The 22,964-nt window shown below is 39.8% G+C and overlaps 1 protein-coding gene across 4 annotated transcripts in view; it reads right to left on the reverse strand.

Moving 5' to 3' along the window:
* FAM168A (family with sequence similarity 168 member A) overlaps positions 1-22,964 on the reverse strand; it is a 203,289-nt gene that overhangs the window by 24,519 nt on the left and 155,806 nt on the right. For all 4 annotated transcript variants that reach the window (XM_067038871.1, XM_059069713.2, XM_059069708.2 and 1 more), the window contains exon 3: positions 768-848. In XM_067038871.1, coding sequence (XP_066894972.1) covers positions 768-848 — 81 coding nt within the window. The remainder of the gene's footprint in view (positions 1-767; positions 849-22,964) is intronic.

A 22,964-nucleotide genomic window follows, 5' to 3' on the forward strand; every position in this document is an offset into this window, starting at 1 on the left:
ATTCAAACCCAGGACTTACTAACTGCAGAGCCCACACTCTTTCTCCTGCCCCTTGAGTATTAAAAGCACCAGCTGAGAGTGGCTTGTTTTTTTGAGCGTGGGGGTCAAGATGGTGGTAAAACCTCTGCATTGTTCCCAAACCGAAACAAACTTTGATACTTTCAAATCTATTTCAAGCTCTATCCAAGGACTGTTGGGCCTTTATTATTTTTGAAAAACAAGTTCCTTGCTACAGCTTGAAAATGTGGCAAGTCTCTCACTCTCTTCCAAATCCACGTCCAGGAAGGGGTGGGTGGGTGGGTGGTGTGTGTGTGTGTATGTGTCAATGGCAGCCTCAGGGGAAACTGAGGATGTGTGTGTGTGTGTGTGTGTGTGTGTGTGTGTGTGTGTGTGTGTGTGTGTGTGTGTGTGTGTGTGTGTGTGTGTGTGTGTGTGTGAACGGCAGCCTCAGGGGAAACCGAGCAAAAACTGGGTGTGGATACTGGAAGAGCAGAAAAGGTTCTGTGAGGAGGATACACATCTCAGATATTCCAGCAGAAGAGAGATGGGCCAACTTTAAGTCCCAAGGAGAATGGAAGAAATTCTATTCCCGGAGGCTGAACTGCCCCAGTTCCCAGAGGGGACTCCCTAGACAATCAAGCGTGGACAGGCTGAGCCCAGAGCAATTAAGGACATGGAAAGGCCAGCAAGTGTTTCAGGCTCTTTTTCCCCAAATACAGCCTCACCTCCCACCCCACTCACCACTGCTGTCTTCACTTTCTCCTTACCTGGAGCATAACTGGGGCTATTGGTGGGGTACAGGCTGGGATTGTAGGCAGGGGCTGCAGCTGGATAGGCTGTAGGGTAACCTATGAAGAGACAAAAAAGTTCCATTTAATTGGGCAAGAAGAAAGCAGATTTCTGAGGAAATGGAATCCAAGTCCCAAGCTTGGCCTTCAGCCTCTTCATGGGCCATTTCAGGTAGTGTATGTGACTGGTTTTAGCCTCTCAAGAAAAATCACCAATACCACAGTCCCAACATATACACATTTTTCTGTTTTTTAAAAGCAGTACAAGAAATATATGTCTATATGCTCACTGTAAAAAACCCTGAAACACTATGGAAGTATATATGGTAGGAAGTATAAGTTTACTTTCACATGCCTGCCATACTACTACTCTCTTCCCCAGAGATAATAGCAGTTTGGCATCTATGTCTCCAGATAGTTTTCCATGCATTTTTATACTCATATATTCAGTGGTGAGCTAGTAAATATTTAACGACTGGCTCAAGGGGATTGGGGTGGAGCCCTGTTTGTAGCATTTGCTAAGTTCCATGGTGTAAGCACTCCCAACCATGGCCAATTTCAAGCTACCAACATCACTGAATAAGCAGTTGAGAAGCTCACAATTGGCTCTAGAGAGCTCACACAAGCCTAATCCAGTCCACCACTGCATATTATATATAGGGATTTTAAAATTGTGACAAAATGTATATAAGATAAAATTTGTGATTTTAACCATTTAAGTGTACAATTTAGTGGCACCAATTACATTCACAATGTTCTGCAACCATCCCCACTATGTATTTCTAAAAGTTTTTAACCACCCCAAACAGAACTCTGTACCCATTAGGCAATAACATTCCATTCCCTCCTCCCATAACCCATCTTAACAACTTTTTTTTTTTTAAACATCTTTATTGGAGTATAATTGCTTTACAATAGTGTGTTAGTTTCTGCTTTATAACAAGTGAATCAGCTATACATATACATATATCCCCATATCTTTTCCCTCTTGCGTCTCCCTCCCACCCTCCCTATCCCACCCCTCTAGGTGGTCACAAAGCACCAAGCTAATCTCCCTGTGCTATGTGGCTGCTTTCCACTAGCTATCGATTTTATGTTTGGTAGTGTATATATGTCCATGCCACTCTCTTTGTCCCAGCTTACCCTTCCCCCTTCCCATATCCTCAAGTCCATTCTCTAGTAGTCTGCATCTTTACTCCTGTCCTGCCCCTAGGTTCTTCATGATTAACTTCTAATCTACTTTCTGTCTCTATGAATTTGCCTATTCTAGATATTTTATGTATTCTAACACATGGAATCAAACACTATTTATCCTTTTGTGCCTGGCTTCTTAGCATAATTTTTTCAGAGTTCATTCATGTTTTAGCGTGTATCAGAACTTCGTTCCTTTTTATGGCTGAGTAATATTCCACTGTATATATATACCACATTTTGTTTATCCATTCATCTGTTGATGGACACTTGGGTTGTTTCCACCTTTTGGATATTGTGAATAATGCTGCTGTGAACACTGACATACATGTATCAGTTTGAGTCCCTGTTTTCAATTTTTGGGGGTATATACTGAGGAGCAGAATTGCTGGGTCATATGATAATTTTATCTTTAGCTTTTTGAGGAACCACCAAACTGTTTTTCACAGTGGCTATACCATTTTACACTCCCACCAGCAATGCACAAGGGTTCCAATTTTTACACATCCTCACCAACACTTGTTATTTTCTATTTTTTTAAAATTATAGCCATCCTAGCAGGTGTGAATCGGTATCTTTGTGGTTTTGATGTGCATTTCCCTAATGATTAATGATGCTGAACATATTTTCATGTGCTTATTGGTCATTTGTACATTTGTTTGGAGAAATATCTATTCAAAACGTTTACCCATTTAAAAAGTTGGGTTGTTTTGTTGTTGAATTGTAGGATTTTTAAATATATTCTGTATATTAAACCTTTATCAGATTTGTCATACTGAGTGAAGTAAGCCAGACAGAGAAAGACAAATGTATGATACGCTTATATGTGGAATCTAAAAAAAAAAAAAAAAAAAAAAAAAGGTACAAATGAACTTATTTACAAAACAGAAATAGAGTCACAGATGTAGAAAACAAACTTATGGTTACTGGGGGGGAAGTGGGGGCAGGGGGATAAATTGGGAGATTGGGATTGACATATACAACACTACTATATATAAAATAGATAACTAATAAGGACCTACTGTATAGCATAGGTCAGTTCTCTGTAATGAGCTATATGGAAGAAGAATCTAAAAATGAGTGGATATATGTATACGTATAACTGATTCACTTTGCTGTTCAGCAGAAACTAACAACATTGTAAATCAACTATACTCCATTAAAAACTAAAATAAAAACTTTATCAGATTTAATTTTGATGAAATCCAATTTATCTATTTTTCCTTTGTTGCTCATGTTTTTGGTGTCATATCTAAGAATACACTTGCTAAATCCAAGGTCATGAAGATTTACCCTATATTTTCTTCTAAGAGTTTTAAGGCTTTGACACTTATATTTATATCATTGATCCTTTTTTTTTTGGCTGTGCTGCATGGCTTGTGGGGATCTTAGTTCCCTGACCAGGGACTGAACCCAGGCCCTTGGCAGTGAAAGCATGGAGTCCTAACCACTGGACTGCCAGGGAATTCCCATCATTAATTCATTTTGTATATGGTGTGAGATAATGGTAAATGTTGTTTTAAATTCTATTTTTTCACTTTAACATTATAAGCATTTTCCCACGTAATTCTCTTCAAAACACTTTTTAATATCTTGATAATATTCAGTTATGTAGATATATCAAATTATTTAACCATAACTTTGTTTTTATAGGTTTAGGTTGTTTGCAAATTTTCATTATAAATAATTTCCATTATAAATAAAGGTATGAGAACAACCCAAATAAATCTTTGGCCACATTTCTGATTATTTTTTCAGGAATGAGTTCTAGAAGTGAGCTTTCTAGGTCAAAAGCTAGTGCTATTATTTATTTATTTATTTATTTATTTATTGTGGTACGCAGGCCTCTCACTGTTATGGCCTCTCCCATTGCGGAGCACAGGCTCCGGACGCACAGGCTCAACGGCCATGGCTCACGGGCCCAGCCGCTCCGCGGAATGTGGGATCTTCCCAGACCGGGGCACGAACCTGTGTCCCCTGCATCTGCAGGCAGACTCTCAACCACTGTGCCACCAGGGAAGCCCGATAGTGCTATTTTTAAAGCCCATTCATTCAACAAATATTTCAGTATCTACTCTGTGCCAGACACTGTGATCCCTGCCCTTGTGGAGCTTATATTTTAAGAGGGTTGGAAAAGGCAGTGGATAAATAGTAAATATTTAAAAAACAGTCTTAAGTGCTATGGAAAAGAGAAAAAGGGAAGGGTAAAGGGCATCAGACATGCCACGGCGTTGGGACTGCACTATTAAATAGGGTAACCAGTATAAGACACACTGAGAAAGTAAGGTTTCCACACAGACTTGAAGGAAAAAGAGTTAACCAAGCAAGATTTCACAGGAAGGAAACAGTTCAAAGGCCCTAAGTTGGGAGTATATGATATGGGACATGTCTGAGGAATAGCAAAGAGGCCAGTGTAGCTGAAGTGGAACAAGAGATGGGGAAAGTAGTAGTAGAGGAGTCAGAGAGATAAAAGGCTGGTCAGTTCATGTAGGGCCTTCAGGCTACTGTAAGGACTTCAACTTTTACTCTGAGTGAAATTAGAAGCCATGATGGGGTCTCGAGCAGAATAATAACATGGTCTGACTTATGTTTGAAAAGAGTCACTCTGATTGCTGTGTGGAAAACAGACTATAATGGGGGAAGAGTAGAGAAGCAGAGAGACCAGTTAGGAGGCTACTGCAAACTCCTTGCAATAGATGATGGGGCTCAGATCAGGGAAGCAGCAGCAGAAATGATGAGAAGTGACATGCTAAGAGTCTTCACATACTTTGCCACACTGCTTTCTAGAAAGACTATCAATTTGTACTCACACTAGAAGTGTTAAGTGCCTGTCTCATTGCTCCCTGCAGTTTTTAAATGCTCATTGGTATTTTGACTGACAATGGAAAGCTGATTTTAAAAGTCAAAGATTAAATCCCTAAATCCCTAAAAGCTTCTTTGGGATTTATAAATATTGAGCTTTAATAATGTATCTTTGTTAATATACCTTTCCCTAAATCCTTTCCAATTCCAAAGAAAATTCATCTCTCTTTACTCCCAATCATTTTCTGATTTCAGAACCAAGGCAGCCAACTTGTCACTTAATTAGCAATATGGAGGTCTGCCACTTCTCAAGGACAAAGTCAAGGGTTTAATCTGGGAAGCGAAGTGACCTGGGTCTCATGGCTGAAATCTGTATTCAACTTCATGTGACAGATTGTACAGCCAAGGGTAATCATACCCCTATTATGTCATTTCAGATGTCTTTTACTTTAGGGGCAATTACAGGATCTTCCTTCAGTGTTTCTAAGTAGAATTATTTTTCATTCACTTGAATTTGGCAGGTATCAAAGAATGGCAGCATTAGAAAGAGCCCTCTTCATTTTCTAGGTGATATCCTTAGGCTGAGAAAAAGGAAGGGATTAGGGTCACAGATTGCAAAGGTTAGAAGCACCTTCAAGGCCATTTGAGGCTAGGGCTACTCTGCAACACACTCACGCATCATTCATCCCAGCTCTTACGCCTCTACTGACCATAATAAACTCTGTCCCTTTCTGAGACTCGGCAGCCCCCTCCACTGTGAAACTGCTCTGATTGTCTGAAAGGGACTTCTCATACTTCACCGAACTCTATCTGTACCTTCTACCCTGTAGAACAGAACAAATTTGAAGACACATGCGTCCCCAATGACAGAACTTATCACAGTGTACTTCGATGGTTTGTTTCCATTTCCTGTCCTCCCCCCTTTCCCCAATCTGTAAGCTTTTTGAAGGCATAACTATGTCTCATTTGCCTGTACACAATAGCTCTTGATCAGTTCCTATTTTCTACTCCCTGAGCACACCACCACCTCCTCTTCCCTTCAGCCTGGACAGCAAGCATCCAAGTTTCTCAAACACAGGGTGGTGATGAATAGTCTATGTGGCCAGTAGAGAGTATCCCTTCCTGACCATCAACTCCCCCTGTCCAAAAAGGGCATCATATGAAAGCTGGGCTTCTTTCCTACAACTTTTTTGGGTTTGTTTTGTTTATTTTGTTTCCTTGTCCCCAACTGATATTACTCATCCTGCTGCTTCTGTTGATGATGCTGGCATCTCTAGTGCCTATAGCACAGATAACTGCAGAGAATAGGTACTCAATAAAGAGATTACCCAGGGCATTGTATTCTGGAGCTATGAAAGGTTTAAAAACAAAAGAAACAAATCCAAGAGGGTCCCTGACTTTGAGTGTGTCACCAGGTAATGAGGGAGAAAAACAGATGAGTGGACACTTAGAATGCAGCCTGAAAAGTGCCATGACAAGGATGTAAAGTGAGCAGAGAAGGGACCTTCATCAACCAACATTTATTTAGTACCTATTGTCTGCCTGGAATTATACTGGGCACTAGGTGTCCCTTGATGTGGACCAAAAAAGGGGAGGAAGAACATTCCAGGCAGAAGGATTAAAGGTAGCATTTTGGGGACATCCATAAGTGGCTTGGTTTGTACCCTCCTTGGCTCTACAAAGAAGGACTGATGGGTTAACCACACCTAAAAGGGTGGGTTGCCTTTTAGGTCTTGATCTCATCATTTTGTCTTCTTGTGACCATATCTCCCTTTACAGTCATTGACCCTAACTTACCTTTTCAGTTTCATCTGTCCACTACCTATGCCCAAATTTCATTTTGCTAGACTGGACTGCTGTCCTGAACTCCAGACTCACAGTATCTAACTACTTACTTAACATTTCCACTTGGATGTTTTCTAGACATCAAGGCTATATGGGTAGAGTGGCTAAGAGTATGGTCTCTGGAGCTAGATCTAAGCTTAGGTTTGTGTGACCTTGGGCCACTTACTTAACCTCTCTGTGCTTTAGTTTTCCCATTTGTAAAGTGGGAATAATAATATTATTTATATAATAGGTTGCTATAAGTATTAAATTGGTAAGACCTCAAAGAACTAGGAGCCAGGCAAACAGTTAAGACTTCAAAAAGTTAGCAATTATTATTTTAAACTTATGACATTCAAAATTAAATATTTACTTTTATCTTCCCATTCCCTTCCAAAATCTGTTCTCTAAGCTTTTTCTCCACACCAGTAAATGACAACTCATTCTTCTAGATCCTCAGGCCAAAAATCTTAGAGTCATCTTTGACTCTACTCTTCTCCTATCCACATCTAATCCATCAGCAAATCCTTTCAGTTCCACCTTTAGAATATATTTAAAATCTGACCATATCTCATTGCCTACATACTTTCTATCCAGTCCAAGTCATCATTATTTCTCACCTAGATTATTGCAGTAGCTTCTTAATGGGTCTCCCTGCTTCTACCTTTGATCTTATGCAGTCTACCACAGCAGCCAGAACAGATCCATTAAAACATTAAATCAGATCATGACACTCCTCTCTTTAAGCCCCACAGTAGCTTCCCAAGACAGTTACAGTGAAATCCTTTCAATGACCCACCTGGACTTCAGCTACCTCTCTAACCTCCTCTCCTTGCCCCCATGCTAATCTACTCCAGCCACAATGGCCTCCTTGCTGTTCTTCAAATGTGTCAAGCACTTTCCCATCTCAGAGCCTTTACCCTGTCCCTTTCTTCCCTTCTGGAACTCTGTTCAAAGGTCACCTTACATTTTTTCTAAAATATTACCTTCAACTTTCATTACTCTCTGTGCTCCTTATCATGCTTTGTTTTCCTTCACAGCAGCTAAAACCCTGATATACTATATGTTTACGTATTTATGGGAGACTGCCTATCTCCCACTACTGGAACGTAAGCTTCAGGTCATAGTAACACTTGCTAGACTGTGGCTATTACCTGCTGAAGTCTCCTCTCAGCACACTCCCAAGACTCTGGATAGGCTCTGCCCCACCAAAGCGAGTGGAGCGCACTCCAAGTCCCAGTTCCCCAAGACTGCCTGGATCTGTTGAAGTGCACTGGGGGTAAAGACATGGAGTTCAAATAATACACCATGGATATTTTCCCCACCACTCAGACAAAAGATATTTTCATACATACATACATTTCATGCAAGCCTCAGAACAACACTAATGTTATTTTCCCCATTTTGTAGATAAGGAAATCAAGGCTCACAGAGGTAAAGTGATATTTTTTGGCTGAGATCATTCAGTAAATCAGTGGTGGGAACTGGCCTTTTCCACACCTGACAAATAACTATGACTTGCTCCTTGGGAACAAGTGTGCCCCTCCTGTATTTATATTCTTTGGAGGTCAAGAGTGAAGAGAATAAATGGACACAAAAGAGCTTTTCTCCTCTGTACCTCAAAGGCTACAGTAGTGATCAGGTTTCCTAGGATGCATACATTTTAACTGCTTTACAGATATTAATACAATCTAATCCCTTTTACTTGTTACTAGGATTAGGACTGAAGAAATATAAAGCTATTTTTTTGATTAATATGGAAATTAGAAATTACTTTCAAGAGAAATCAGAAACTATTTCTGAAACTACTTGATCTTTAGGAAGTAAAAATAGCAGAGTATCAAAAAGGTAGTGGAAGACTAACTCCTTGGGTCAGGAAGACAAGGAGGATTGTTCCTTTGTGAGCAGGGAGAACACTTATGCAATGAAGACACTTTAGTTCTGAAGCTCACAATTAAAATGAAGAAAACTGTCCCCCAACCCTAGGTGTGACCAAAAAAACCAAACAAGCAAAACAAAAATCTTTAATTCTCTCAAAATAAAAAAGAAGACGGCAAGAGGAAGGATACAGTTTTGAATCTGTAACATATTCTGAGCACTGTGCCAGGCACTTCTTTATCTGACTTAATTTTTACCCTAACTCTATGAAATATATTATTAGTCCCATTTTATACATGAGGATATTGAAGCTTAGACTTATCTTACACACTACTAAAAAGAGTGGAGACAGAACTGGGCCTGCTGAATGAGACAAAGTCCATTCTAACAACCTCCCTCAAAACATGAGTCTACTTTGCGTAAACCTCTGGATTTGGCTGCCGTTTTCTTTGCCAACATTCTTTTATTTCAGATTCAAAACCTGAAAAAACAGGAAATTACTCAGGAGAATCGATTTGGTCAAAGATGGTTCAGTTATTAAAAAAAAAAAAAAGCTATTCTGTTCCCACTCAGTATCCTAAATATAGGTCATGCTCACGTTATTGAAAAGCATCACACAGGCACTGAATTATACAAGTTAGAAGAGGTACTAGAGATGATTGAGTCTAATTTGACACTCAGCACTGTAATATCTTCTATAGTGGCCCACATGGCTGACCACATGGCCTCTGCCAGCACACCTTCTAATGATGGTGTGTTCAGAATCTCTTGAGGCAGTCAAAGCTCCTGTTGGAGAGCTCTGGAGGTTAAGAAATTCTTTACTCTGTGCTAAAAATCAACCTTGTAAGGAATCTAACCCTGAACAGCTTCTAAACTACTGGTCCTAGTTCCACCCTCCCAGAACATGTCTCCTCTGCTCCAGCACAACTGTCAACAGATATGAAGATATCAGTTATTCTTCCTGAATTTTCTCTTGCTCAAATCCAGACTCAATTCCTTCAACTCTTCCCCATCCTGATTGTCCACCTTTGGTCAGACTTCAATTTACACATCATCTTCCCTTAAAATAATTCCATTTTCTTCCTGCCTCACTCACTCTTCTTTTTAATCCTTGATTTAAAAAAAAAAAAAAAAAGAAAAGAAAAAGAACTGAATTGACACAACAAGACTGGTAATAAGTGGTCAATGAAGGCCTAAAGTGACTTAATCCAGATTTCTTCATCATTATCCATCAGCATAGTTAGCATCTAGCAGATGCTTACTGTGCCAAGCATGGTGCTAGGTTCTCTACATAGAGCTTACAGTCTAACAGGGAAGTAACATAGATTATTTATATTAACCTATAGGCAATATATATGATATATAATCAGAGAATGTTGGGGTATTCTTGAAATGCTGAGGAAGGAGTGAAGAACAGGTCTGGGACAGTTGGGAATAGCTTTTCAGAAGAAGAAAGATTTTAGCTGGCAGTGAACAATGAATAAGAGGAGTTTGTCAGAGGTGTGTGAGGGTGGGGACAAAGAAATATATATTCGTTTCATGCATGAAGGCATGAAAATGTATCGCATATCAGGCAAATGGCAAATAGTTCAGTGTGGCTGGAGGTTACAGTGAGTGGGGAAGAGTGGCAGGAAATGAAGGTTTAAAAAATACACTGGGGACAGATTGTGAAGAGATCTGAATGCCAGGCTAAGGCATGGAATTTAAGAATCCATTGGAGGATTTTAAATTGGGGAGTTTCAAATTTGTGTTTTATAAAAACGACTACAGTAGCAATGTAGAAAGGAGTTCAGAGTGGGTGAGATCAGAGAAGGAGGGACCAGATGGGAAGTTGGTGCAACAGCCCAAAGGCAAAGCTAAAATGGTAACAATGGGATAAAGAGAGTGGAACTAAGAAGATGTTTAGGAGACAGAGCTCACAAAACTTCATCCTGATAGTAAAATCATTTTTATTGCACTGAGCTGAAAGGCTAAAAGTAAAGATGGGAAACATTCTAACTGCAGGGTTTGTGGGCTTTTTTCCCCCTTTTCTTTAAATAGGCAGAAGGAAAGAAAATAAATTAAATGGACCCTTGAATGTGTTCGCTCCAGATAAAAAGTCTAAATCTGAATTCCTCTTACTAGTTGGGAGGCCTGGCTGCTAAGAGTGCTATACTGGCGGGAATGTAGGTCAGGGAGGCAGGCAGCAGTTCTGCAGTGCTGGCTCTGAACCAGCCCACCAGACCTGAATCTGAAGAAGCCTGTACACTGGATTCAAGGCCCGCCCACCCAGCCTCCCACTAGTGAGCCCCAGGAAAATATAAGGGTGTTAGTGAGGCATTGTTCTTAGTTGGGGCAAGGAAACTCCCCCTGAGGTAACAAGAAAGTAGGCACTATCCTGTAATCAACTGTGCTCTGAGTTACGTTGTTGCATCTTCAGGGAGAACTCATCCATCAGGTGAAAGGCCACCAACCTGCGGGTCATGCACCTTGGCTGGGCCCTAGAAGAGAAAGGCTGCTAAAACCAGAGCAGGCCTAGCTTGATATGTCTTCAGTGTAAAAACAATATCACAACAAAAAAAGAAAATAAGCTAGGTTAAAGCTAGTAATAAAATTGCTACTAAGTAAGCACATAAGGTAAGTGTGTTCTATTCCTCAGGGGGAAACATTCTTTTACAAATCTAAAAATATCACCAAAGTTCCCTATCTGCCAGTATGGGAGAAATTTTAATGGAAAGCAGATGGCCTATTCTGTCTCAATCACCACTCCAGGAGTATGCTGCTGCTCCCCGCCGCCACCCCATCTATAAGACAGATGGGAGGTACTCAGCACTTTACAGACTGTTCGGTGAATGATTCCTGCCCTCCCTGCATTTATCTTTTAAAAGACATAAAAAAGCAAGATGAAACCTTGCAAACCGATGATTTGGTCCATGAATCCCTTTCCCTCCCGGATCAATTCACTCTTTCATTTCATTATTCTGTTTAATAAGATTTGGTAAAGGAAAGAATCTTGCTCAGATTCAATAAAATATATTGGGATACTTGGTTTTTCATGTGAAGAAAAAAAATTAGATCCCCACCTCTCACTTCTCCAATTCCAGAAAAACCAAAGACCTAAATTAAACAAAGAAACAAAAACTTTAAAACTATTAGAAAAAAAAAAAAAAGGAGAGTATCAGTTTGACCTTGGGATTAGAAAGTATCAATATTTCTTAAATGAGACCAAAAGGTTGATAAATTTAACTTATCAAAATTTAAATCTGTATGACGAGATGCTATAAACAGAGTTAAAAAGCAAGCACAGAGTAAGAAAAGATATTTATCACACATTTAAAAAGAACTAGTATCCAGAATAAAGAACTCATATTAATCAGTAAGAAAATGAAAATAAGGCAAGAGAATCTAATCATACAATTCATGGAAGAAATCACTCAAATGACTCGGGAGATGGAGGAGAAAACAAAAAGATGTTCAACGACACTAGTAATCAGCAAAATGCAAGTAGATGGAATACAATATCATTTCACACCTATCAGACTGACAAATATTTTGAAGTCTGACAATATCAAGTGTTAGGAAGGATCTGAAACAATGGGAATTAGTAAAAGCCATCTGAAAGGCAATTCTGTAATACCAAATAAAGACATACAACCTAGCAGAATCTGTTTCTAACTATATAAGCTTGGGGAACTGGAATTTGAGCTGGGCCTTGTGGAATAGGCAGGATTCTGACAGGCAAAGATAAAAGAACTGGCATTCCCAAATAAAAAGAACAGTATAAGCAAAGCCATAGAGACAGGAAACTCCATTTGAGGAATAGCCAGACTCTTTTCCAAAGTGGCTATACCATTTTTACAGTCCTAGCATCAGTATATAAGACTTTTAATTTCTCCATATCCTTGGCAACACTTGTTATTATCTGCCTTTTAAATTACAGCCATTCTAAAGGTGTTAAATAGAACCTTATTGTGGTTTTGATTTGCATTTCCCTGATGACTAATTATGTTGAACACCTTCTCATGTGTTTATTAGCCATCTTTTTTTTTTTTTTTTTGGCGGCCGCGGGCCTCTCACTGCCGTGGCCTCTCCCGTTGCAGAGCACAGGCTCCGGACGCACAGGCTCAGTGTCCATGGCTCACGGGCCCAGCCGCTCCGCAGCATGTGGGATCCTCCCGGACCAGGGCACAAACCTGCATCCCTTGCATCGGCAGGCAGACTCTCAACCTCTGTGCCTCCACGGAAGCCCTATTAGCCACCTTTATATCTACTTTGGAGAACTGTCTATTCAGATTCTTTGTGTATTTCTTAATTGGGTTGTCTTTTTATTACTGACTTGTAAGAGTTCTTGACATATAAACATTGGTACAAGTCCCTTATGTGTCAGATGATTTGCAAATATTTTGTCCCAAATATGTGGTTTGTCTTTTTGTTTTCTTGATGGTGTCCTTTGAAGTACAAAAGTTTTAAATTTTGATTAAGTCCAATTTACCTATTTTTTCTTTGGCTTCTTGTGCTACTGGTATCATATGTAAGAAACCCTTGCCAAATCTAAGGTCACAAAGATTTACCTCCAAGTTTTCTTGTAAGAGTTTTATAGTTCTCTTATATTTAGGTCTTTGCACCATTCTGAGTTAATTTTTGCATATGATGTGAAAGAAGGGTCCTATTTCATTCTTTCACATGTAGATATCTAGTTGTCCCAGCACCATATGTTGAAAAGACTGTTCTTTCCCCCTCTGAATTATTTTTGGTACCCTTGTTGAAAATTACTGACTGTAAATACGAGGGTTTATTTCTGAACACTCAATACTATTCCAGTGATCCATATGTCTACCCTTATGCCAAAAACACACTGTCTTGATTACCTGTAGCTTTCTAATAAGTTTTGGGAAACTGGGAAGTGTGGGTCCTCTGAATTTGTTCCTGTTTAAGATTGTTTTGGCTAATATGGGTCCTTTGAATTTCCATGTGAAGTTTAGGAACAGCTTGTCAAAATATGCAAACAAGTCAGCTGGGATTCTGATGGGAATGTGTTGAATCTGTAGATCAATTTGGGGAGTATTACCATCTTAAAAATATTAAATCTTTCAATCCATGAACATGGGATATTTTTCTAATTATTTAGATCTTTAATTTCTTTCAAGAATGTTTTGTAGTTTTCAGAGTATATGTTTTATGCTTCTTTTGTTAAATTTATTCCTATTTTTTTTGTTTTGATGCTATTGTAAACAGAATTGTTTTCATAATTTCATTTTTGGATTATTTATTACAACTGTACAGAAATATGATTGATTTTTATATATTGATCTTATATCCTGCAACCTTGCTGAACTCATTTACTAGTTCTAATAGTTTCTGCATGGATTCCTCAGAATTTTCTCTATGCAAGATAGTGTCATCTGCAAAGACAGATAGTTTACTTCTTCCATTCCAATCTGGATGACTTTTATTTCATTTTCTTGCCCAACTGCCCTGGTTAGAACCTCCAGCACAATGTTCAATAGAAGCAGTGAGACCTGAAATCCTTGCCTGTTCACAATGTTATGGGAAAAACATTGTCTTTTTCTATTAAGTATGATGACAGCCATGGGTTTTTCATAAATGTCCTTTATCATGTTGAGGAAGTTCCTTCTATTCCTAGTTTGTTGGAGTTTTTGTTCACTTCTTTGTTTTTTTAAATCATGAAAGGGTATTAGAGTTTGTCAAAAGCTTTTTCTGTGTCTATTGAGATGATTATGTGAGTTCTGTCCTTTAATGTTTTAATATGGTGTGTGCATTGATTTTCCTATGTTGAATGGATCTTCCCCCCTGGGATAAATCCCACTTGGTCATAGTGTATAATATAATCCTTTCTATATGTTATTGCTCATTTTGGTACTATTTTGTTGAGGACTTTTGCATTTATATTCAAGTGGGATATTAGTCTATAGTTTTCTTATGATGTCTTTGTCTAATTTGGGTATCAGGACAATACTTGCCTTATAGAATAAGTTAGAGAGTACTCGCCCCTCCTCTCTTTTTTGGAAGAGTCTGTGGAAGGTGAGTGTTAATTCTTACTTAAATATTTGTTAGAACTCACCAATGAAGCTGTCTGTCCTGGGCTTTTCTTTGTAGAAAGTTTGTTTGTTTTTTTACTAATTCTGTATGTTATAGGTCTATTCAGATTTTCTATTTTCACACTATTGCAAAGTTGAAAAATCCTAAGTTGAATCATCATAAGTTGGGTACCATCTGTAGTTTGTCCATTTCACCTAGATATCTGATTTGTTGGCATACAACTGTTCATAATATGCCCTTATAATCCTCTTTATTTCTGTAAAATCAGTAATAATGCCCCCTGTATCATTCCTGATTTTAGTAATTTAAGTCTTCTCTCTTTTATTCTTAATCAGTCTAGATAAAAGTTTAATTTTGTTGCTCTTTTCAAAGAACAACTTTTGATTTATTGATTTTCTCTATTGTTCTTCTGTTTTTTAATTTCATTGATTTCTACTCTAATCTTTATTATTTCCTTCCTTTACTTGCTTTAGGTTTAGTTTACTCTTCTTTCCCCCCAGTGTGTGCTAAGGTGGATGGTTAGGTTACTGAGTTGAGATCATTCTTTTTTTTTTTTTTTTTTTTTTTTGTGGTACGCGGGCCTCTCACTGCTGTGGCCTCTCCCCTTGTGGAGCACAGGCCTCCGGACGCACAGGCTCAGTGGCCATGGCTCACAGGCCCAGCCGCTCCGTGGCATGTGGGATCTTCCCGGACTGGGGCATGAACCCGTGTCCCCTGCATCGGCAGGCGGATTCTCAACCACTGTGCCACCAGGGAAGCCCCATTCTTCATTTTTAATGTTGGCATTTATAGCTATAAATTTCCTTCTAAGTATACTTTAGCTACATCCCATAAATTTTGGTATGGTGTGTTTTACTCATCTCCAAGTATTTTCTAATTTCCCTTGTGATTTCTTCTTTGACCCACTGATTATTCAGGAGTGTGTTATTTTTCACTAAATTGTAAATTTCTCAAATTTCTTTTTATTATTAATTTATAGTTTCATTCCATTGTGACTGGAGAACATACTCTATATGAGTTCAATCCTTTAAATGTACTGAGAGTTGTTTTATGGCCCAGCATATTGACTATCCTGGAGAATGTTTCATGTGTACTGGAGAAAACTAAATTCTGTTGTTGGCGTCTGTCCTACAGATATCTGTTAGGTATAGTTTGTTTCACATATTTTGGGATTCTATTGTTAGGTGTATATATGTTTATAATTGTTATACCTTCATGAATGATTGACCCTTTTATTATTATTATAAAATGTCCCTCTTTAACTCTAGTAACATTTTTTGTTGTTTTAAAGTCTGTTCTGTCTGATAATAGGATAGCCACCCTAGCTTTCTTAAGGTTGCTGTTACATGATCTTTTCCTATCCTTTTACTTTCAACCTTTAAAAACGTTTATTTATTTATTTATTTAGACTTGTATTTGGCTGCTTTGGGTCTTCACTGCTGTGCACGGGCTTTCTCTAGTTGTGGTGAGCAGGGGCTACTCTTCATTCCAACCCTTTTGTATCTTTGAATCTAAACTGCATCTCCTGTTGATAGTACATAGTTGGATCTTTTCTTAAAAATTGAGCGTGACAATATCTGCCTTTTAACTTGATATGGAGCAGATTTAATGAAGGCACTGGAACAGCAGGCTGTGTTAAAACATGAGTAAAAATGTTGATAGTAAGGGACTTCCCTGGTGGCGCAGTGGTTAAGAATCCACCTGCCAATGCAGAGGACACGGGTTCGATCCCTGGTCCAGGAAGATACCACATGCCGTGCAGCAACTAAACCTGTGCACCACAACTACTGAGCCTGTGCTCTAGAGCCCACAAGCCACAACTACTGAGCCCACGTGCCACAACTACTGAAGCCTGCGCACCTAGAGCCCATGCTCCGCAACAAGAGAAGCCACTGCAATGAGAAGCCCGCGTGTAGCAACGAAGACCCAATGCAGCCAAAAATAAATAAATAAATAAAATTTTTAAAATTGTTGATAGTAAAGGAAAGGAGTGGCTATGACAGCTTGAGGAAGTAGGAGGATCCAGAGGAATTTTTTGTTTTGAATGAAGGAAAGACATTTTTTTCCCCTTAAAAATGAAGGAAATTAGGGGCATTGATCTAAATGCATCTTTATTTATGCTCAGGCAGTTAACACTTTTACACTCATTTTATCATCCTGAAGCCTGCATCCTTTTAGCCTTTCTCAGCTAACCTTTCCCCAGTGCTAGAATTAGTTGTGGGCTGGAAGGCCAGAAATTCAACCGTTCTAGAACTGTGTATATATTAAAAATTAATACCTGAGTGACTGTCTTCAAAAGTGAGCCAATACACAAATGGTGGTCAAGTCAATTAAATAAATATTTACTTGAACACTTAATATGTTCTAGGTGCTATAATAAATGCAAAATGAAAACACATAATCTTTGCCCTCTATAAATTCATCATCTAATGGGAAAGACAAACAAACACATAAGTAACCCTGGTATTAGGCATCCTGGAATAAAGGCTGTCAAAGAGGGAAATACAAAGTGCTATACAACAGGGAAGAAGGACAAAAAGAATTTTAGCATCTAACTGGCTCCCTCTCCCTCCAATCCGGTCTGGCTTCTGGATTGGAGAGGCTGCTGCAACTCCAAGTTAGTTACAAAACAGACTTTAAGTAGAGTGTTACTTTTGCTCAGGCCATGTACCTTCCCCTACTGTTGATTCAAACAAGTAACACTGTTGTCGACATTTAGAGCAGGTGTCAAACTGAGACAAACTGTACAGTGTTATAGAAACAGCAGGAGCTTCATTTACCAGCAGACCTAGATTCAAATCCCAGCTCTTTTACTTCTTAGCTCTGTGACTTTGGGCAAATCTCTTCAACTCGCAGAGCCTCAGTTTTGATGTATTTTTTAAAAATAGACACAATAATTAATTTACTTGCTTGACATATATTTTTTGAGTACCTACTCTATGTCAGGACCAGTGTCTCTTTTTCCTTCTCCTGTGTCTGCACATAGGCTGGCTAGGGAAAAAAGGGCAGTCGTGAACTTGCTTTGTAGACACCCATCTAAATATTCCTACTGACAGTCAGGAGGAGGAGTTTCCTGCTCTGGCCGTCCTATGGGAGTTCAGTAGGGAGAACAGGGGCTCTGAAAGAGGCAAGTGTGGATTCAAAAGTCAGCTGTACAACTTACCAGATGTGAAATCTTAGGCAAGTCCCTTTACCTGAGCCTCAGGAGCACAGGAATATCCTATACTACAGATTAGAAAATTTAAGGAGGTAGCATGCAAAATACCTAGCATAAATACTTGCCACAGAGTGGCAAGTGTTTTAATAAATGTTAGTCCCCTTCCTCTACCCCTACCCCTTTCATTAAAAGTTCTTTTGGAAATGGTTGTGTTTGCCTGTGGATTTTAAGATTATTTAATGAGAATCTTAAATCTTAATTTTAAACCTTCAATCATGTCCCTTACTCCTGATTTTCCCTTCTCCTTACATGGCTCCAGGTGATTAAGCCTATTGCTATTTGGCCAAGCAGAGGCTGGACAAAAGCAATCTCCTAGTTAGTGTGGCTTTTTGTAGAAACATCGAACCAGTCATTATGCTTTGAATACAGGTAATTTTTTGTGTACTGTTGTGCCTATAATGTGTATTTACAACCTTTTGTGCATTTAAAAGCATTTTTTGTCCCTTTCAAAAATGTATAAATATCAGTGTCCCACACTTTTGCATTTTTCTCAATCATTTTCAGTCTATTATTTTTATTTTGAGCTACTCGTTAATAGTGAAAGTTAAAGCAACCTTAATGTCTACTAACAGGGCATTATCTGAAACAAATCTAAATGACACAACTCATAATTCCTTAAACAAATTAAGGCATTAGAGGACAGCACATAGCATATAATCTCATTTTAAAGGATCTAGAAAAAAACAGATACCAAAGTGTTAATAGTGTATTGTCTCTGGATCAGGATTGGGTTTTCAAATAAACTAAAACATAGAACATGTCTTAGGTCAAAGAGCCCCAGAGAATGCTTCCATTTCAACACATTTTTTTTTTACTGCAGTGGGTCTTCGTTGCTGCACGCGGGCTTTCTCTAGTTGCGGTGGGGGGGGGGGGGCTACTCTTCGTTGCGGTGCACAGGCTTATTGCAGTGGTTTATCTTGTTGCGGAGCACAGACTCTAGGCACATGGGCTTTCAGTAGCTGCAGCACGCGGGCTTGGTAGTTGTGGCTCAGGGGCTCTGCAGCACAGGCTCAGCAGTGTGGCACACAGGCTTAGTTGCTCCTCAGGGTGTGGGGTCTTCCTGGACCAGGGCTTGAAACCATGTCCCCTGCATCGGCAGGCAGATTCTTAACCACTGCACCACCAGGGAAGTCCTCTCAACACATTTTTTGTTCAGAGCTGCCACTAAGTTAATATGTGACCTGGGCGAGACCCTTATAATCCTTATCAAATTCTGAATCTCTTATTGCATATGCAAAATAATAATAACAGCAACTATTTTTGTGTGTGTGTGTGGTATGCGGGTCTCTCACTGTTGTGGCCTCTCCCATTGCAGAGCACAGGCTCCAGACGCGCAGGCTCAGTGGCCATGGCTCACAGGCCCAGCCGCTCCGCGGCATGTGGGATCTTCCCGGACCGGGGCACAAACCCATGTCCCCTGCATCGGCAGGCGGACTCTCAACCACCGCGCCACCAGGGAAGCGCAACAGCAACTGTTAAATGAACATCTCCCATATTTTTACAGGTGAGAAAACTGAGGTTCTGCAAAAATAAGTGATTTGCTCATGGTAATGTTAGTGACAGTGAAGACTGAAACCAGATCTGATAAAGAAGAATAAGGTGGACTCTTTCTATGAGTTATTTTATTTTTTCCTCTTAACACTAAGGAGGCATCAGTAGAAGTTTCTTTGTATAATGCAAATGATACTGTACAGTCTATTGGACTGAATTAGAAGGTGCAGTGAATTACGATTAACTCATGGCCTCATCGTAACAGCTGAGTAACTAGACCAATCTAATCTTTTAAAATGCTATGGTTTGTTTTATTTTTTTTTTTAATTAATTAATTTATTTTTGGCTGCATTGGGTTTTCATTGCTGTGCGTGGGCTTTTGCTAGTTGCGGCGAGCGGAGGCTATCCTTCGTTGTGCGTGAGGGCTTCTTATTGCGGTGGTTTCTCTTGTTGTGGAGCACAGGCTCTAGACATGCGGGCTTCAGTAGTTGTGGCATGTGGCTCAGTAGCTGTGGCTCGTGGACTCTAGAGCGCAGGCTCAGTAGTTGTGGTGCACGGGCTTAGTTGCTCCGCAGCATGTGGGATCTTCCCGGACCAGGGCTCAAACCTGTGTCCTCTGCACTGGCAGGTGGATTCTTAACCACTGCGGCACCAGGGAAGTCCAAGTTGTATTATCATGGCCTATAATCAGTTGAAATTACAAGGGGAAGTTCAAGAGCCTTACATGCTGTAGAGGAAAGAACATCTCCTAACTCTGAGTAGCTGAATGACCCCAGGCAAGTTAATTAACTACTGCACCTCAGTTTCAAAATCTGTAAAATGGGAATAGCATTATCTTGCCACATAATTACCAAGCTGTATTAAATTTAGAAATCCTAGCACCAGAAAAAAAAGTGGATTCCTCAAGTGTTATGAGAAAATTATCTGAGAAACATCTAAAAGGAAAGCTCCCTGACACACACTGGCCTCAGTACTCCCAAGAACTCAGTGAAAAAGGCATAACCATGCAACCTGTCATGTAACCCAGAGGAAGCCTGAGATAAGTTCAGATTCCTCCTTCTCCCTTACTCCCCAAGTCCAACATGCAGTCTTAACTTACTCATTCATATGCCACAAATATTGAATGTCTACCGAATGTCAGACACTGTTCTCTCTAAAAATGTCTCAAAGATGTCCTCTCTTCTCCATCCCAACACTCCTTGTTCACATCTCTTGACTGAATTATTTTAAGGACCTCCAAACTTATCTTCTTCCTTTTTCTCTCTCTCCAATCCATCCTTCCTCCATCCAGAGAGACCTTTCAAAATTGCCACTCTGGTGGCCAAGAATAAAGTGCCAAACAAGTATCCAAACAAGGATAAAGGTTATTACCAAGAAGTAAGTTCCAAATTTCATAGCATGGTGTAAGGACCCTCCTTGTCTGGCTCCCATCCATCTGGATGCCCTATTATTTCTTCTTTTGCCAATCCTGGCCTGGCACTTTACACTACACCAATACCAAACACACAGCTATTCTAGCATACTCCATTCAACTGTTCTGTTTCCACATCACTGTTCAGGCGATCCCTAATGCTTGGATTGTTCTTCCCTTGCCCTTCACTCATTCCCTTCTTCAGAAAGTTGCCCTTGACCTTACTCTCTCCAGGCCTGGTTAGGGGGTCCCTTCTGGCTACTCTTATAACAGGCTATTCTTCCAGTTTTTATCAAATTATATTTCCATTTTTCTCAAGTACTCATTCCTCAATATAGTGGATCCTAGTATCAGTCCAGTGATGACCCTTTCAGTCATGTTTCTCTTTGTCCTTAAATGTCCTGGCTGGGGCTTCTGCTTAGACACTCACTGTCCAGACCTACTCTTTTCGGTCTCCTTCCCTGCCTAATCACCCAGCCTATGGCTGATGCCATGGGTCTGGCCAACACAGACTCACCAGCTAACCACCATTTCTCTGCTGACTCAACTCCCACTGCAGAAAAAGGAGAATGGACTTTAGATTCAGATAGGGGCTTTAATCTCAGTTTTGCCATTTCAGAGTATGTGAATTCAGGCAAACTTTTATCTCCACTCACTGAGCTTTGGCTTCCTCTTATGTAAAATGGAATAATAATAATAACTTTGCAGAGTTGAGATAATAATGCTAGCAATAAAGACAATATTATTACTTATTATGCGTCAAGTATTATGTTAAGCACTTTACATTGATCTCATTTAATCCTCACAACCCGTTCATGAGGTAGGTTCTATTATTATCTTTATTTTATAGATGAGGAATCACTAGAGAAGCTAATTTACTCACCCAGGTCATTTTGGTAGACCATGGACTGGCTCACCCAATGCTCATTTCCACCCCCCTCTGCGCTACTGAGGCTGGAAAAGTTAAATACTCGCTTTCTCAGCCTTCCTAGTACTTAGGACTAGCCAGGTGGCCCAGTTCTAACCAATGAAATATACAAAGAAATCTCCCGGGGCGAATTTTGGGAAAGCCTTTGTGTTCCTAGTAAAAGGACAAATATTACCGTGTGTTCCCCCACACCTCCTTTTTTCTTCCTTGATCACAGACATGATGCCTACAGCTGTAGCAGTCATCTTAGATCAAGCAGGAAAAGCCAAGAGTCAGGGGATACTGGTCTTGAAATCACAGACCTAATAAATCAATGCCACCTGCCACTGACCTCCAGACTTCTTTTTCATATGAGAAAAATATACCTCCTATTTGTTTAAACTACCATTAGTCAAGTCTTCCAGTAGGCATCTACAGGCATTTATAATTGATACAGAGTAATCAAATGATACAGCTAATAAGATTTAAAATTAAGCAGTCTTAACCACTAAGCTATGTGAGAAACACCCAGCACTGGACTTGGTAGGGAATGGGTACTCAAATGATGAAAATGATTATAATAATATCAATCACTCAGCCTTCCTCCTCAAGGCTCCATGTTCCTCTGGAAACTCAGGATTGTCAGTTACCTAAATCACAATGGAGCTTTCAGGAACAGGCCAACCCTATCGGACACTACCCAGCCCTCTTGTCTGCACTTCTGAATTCAGTTCTCCCAGCTCAGGGGCCACCCTAAGGAGGGAAAAGGGAAGGAAGGTCTGGAGTCAGGTCTTGGCTGCTCACCCCTACCTATCTCATGGTACCACAAAGATTCCAGTCCTCCTGCCATGCAGTCATAAGACGAAAGAGTTCAAGGAACTCAGCATAAACTTACAATCGTAGCAGCACTTGTCATGACAGTGATGGCTCAAGCTTCTCTCTCTGGCAGTCAGAGGCCTTTAGAGGTAACAAGAAATGTGGTTCTGTAGCTTAAACAAGACCAAGGACTACTGATTTTTTTGCATCTTTTCCTGCTGAGAGCAGTACTGGCAAAAATCTGATTTAGGCTCTTAATTCAAGTACCTTCCCCAACAACTAGGCAATTTTCAAGTAATCACACTTTTGACCTTACCCAACATGAGTCCTTTTAAAGCCAATTTTTTAGTTTTCCTAAGATGTAGAGGGAAAAAGGTAGGATTGTTGGCCATCTTCCTAAAAACTGTAGCTTCTACTCCTCTGTCCAGGGTTTAGAACTGCCTGGTCACAGACCTCCCAATCTGTCTGAGAAGGGGCCAGCCACGCCTCTGTCACAGCTGACACGTCTCCAAGCTAACACATGGCCTCTGTTTCTAAAGCTGTTCTGAATCCAAAAGGTATTTCTCAGAGGAATTATGACATTTATGATGGCAAAATTCC

The sequence above is a fragment of the Kogia breviceps genome, chromosome 7 (assembly GCF_026419965.1).
Source record: "Kogia breviceps isolate mKogBre1 chromosome 7, mKogBre1 haplotype 1, whole genome shotgun sequence".
Classification (NCBI taxonomy): Eukaryota; Metazoa; Chordata; class Mammalia; order Artiodactyla; family Physeteridae; genus Kogia; species Kogia breviceps.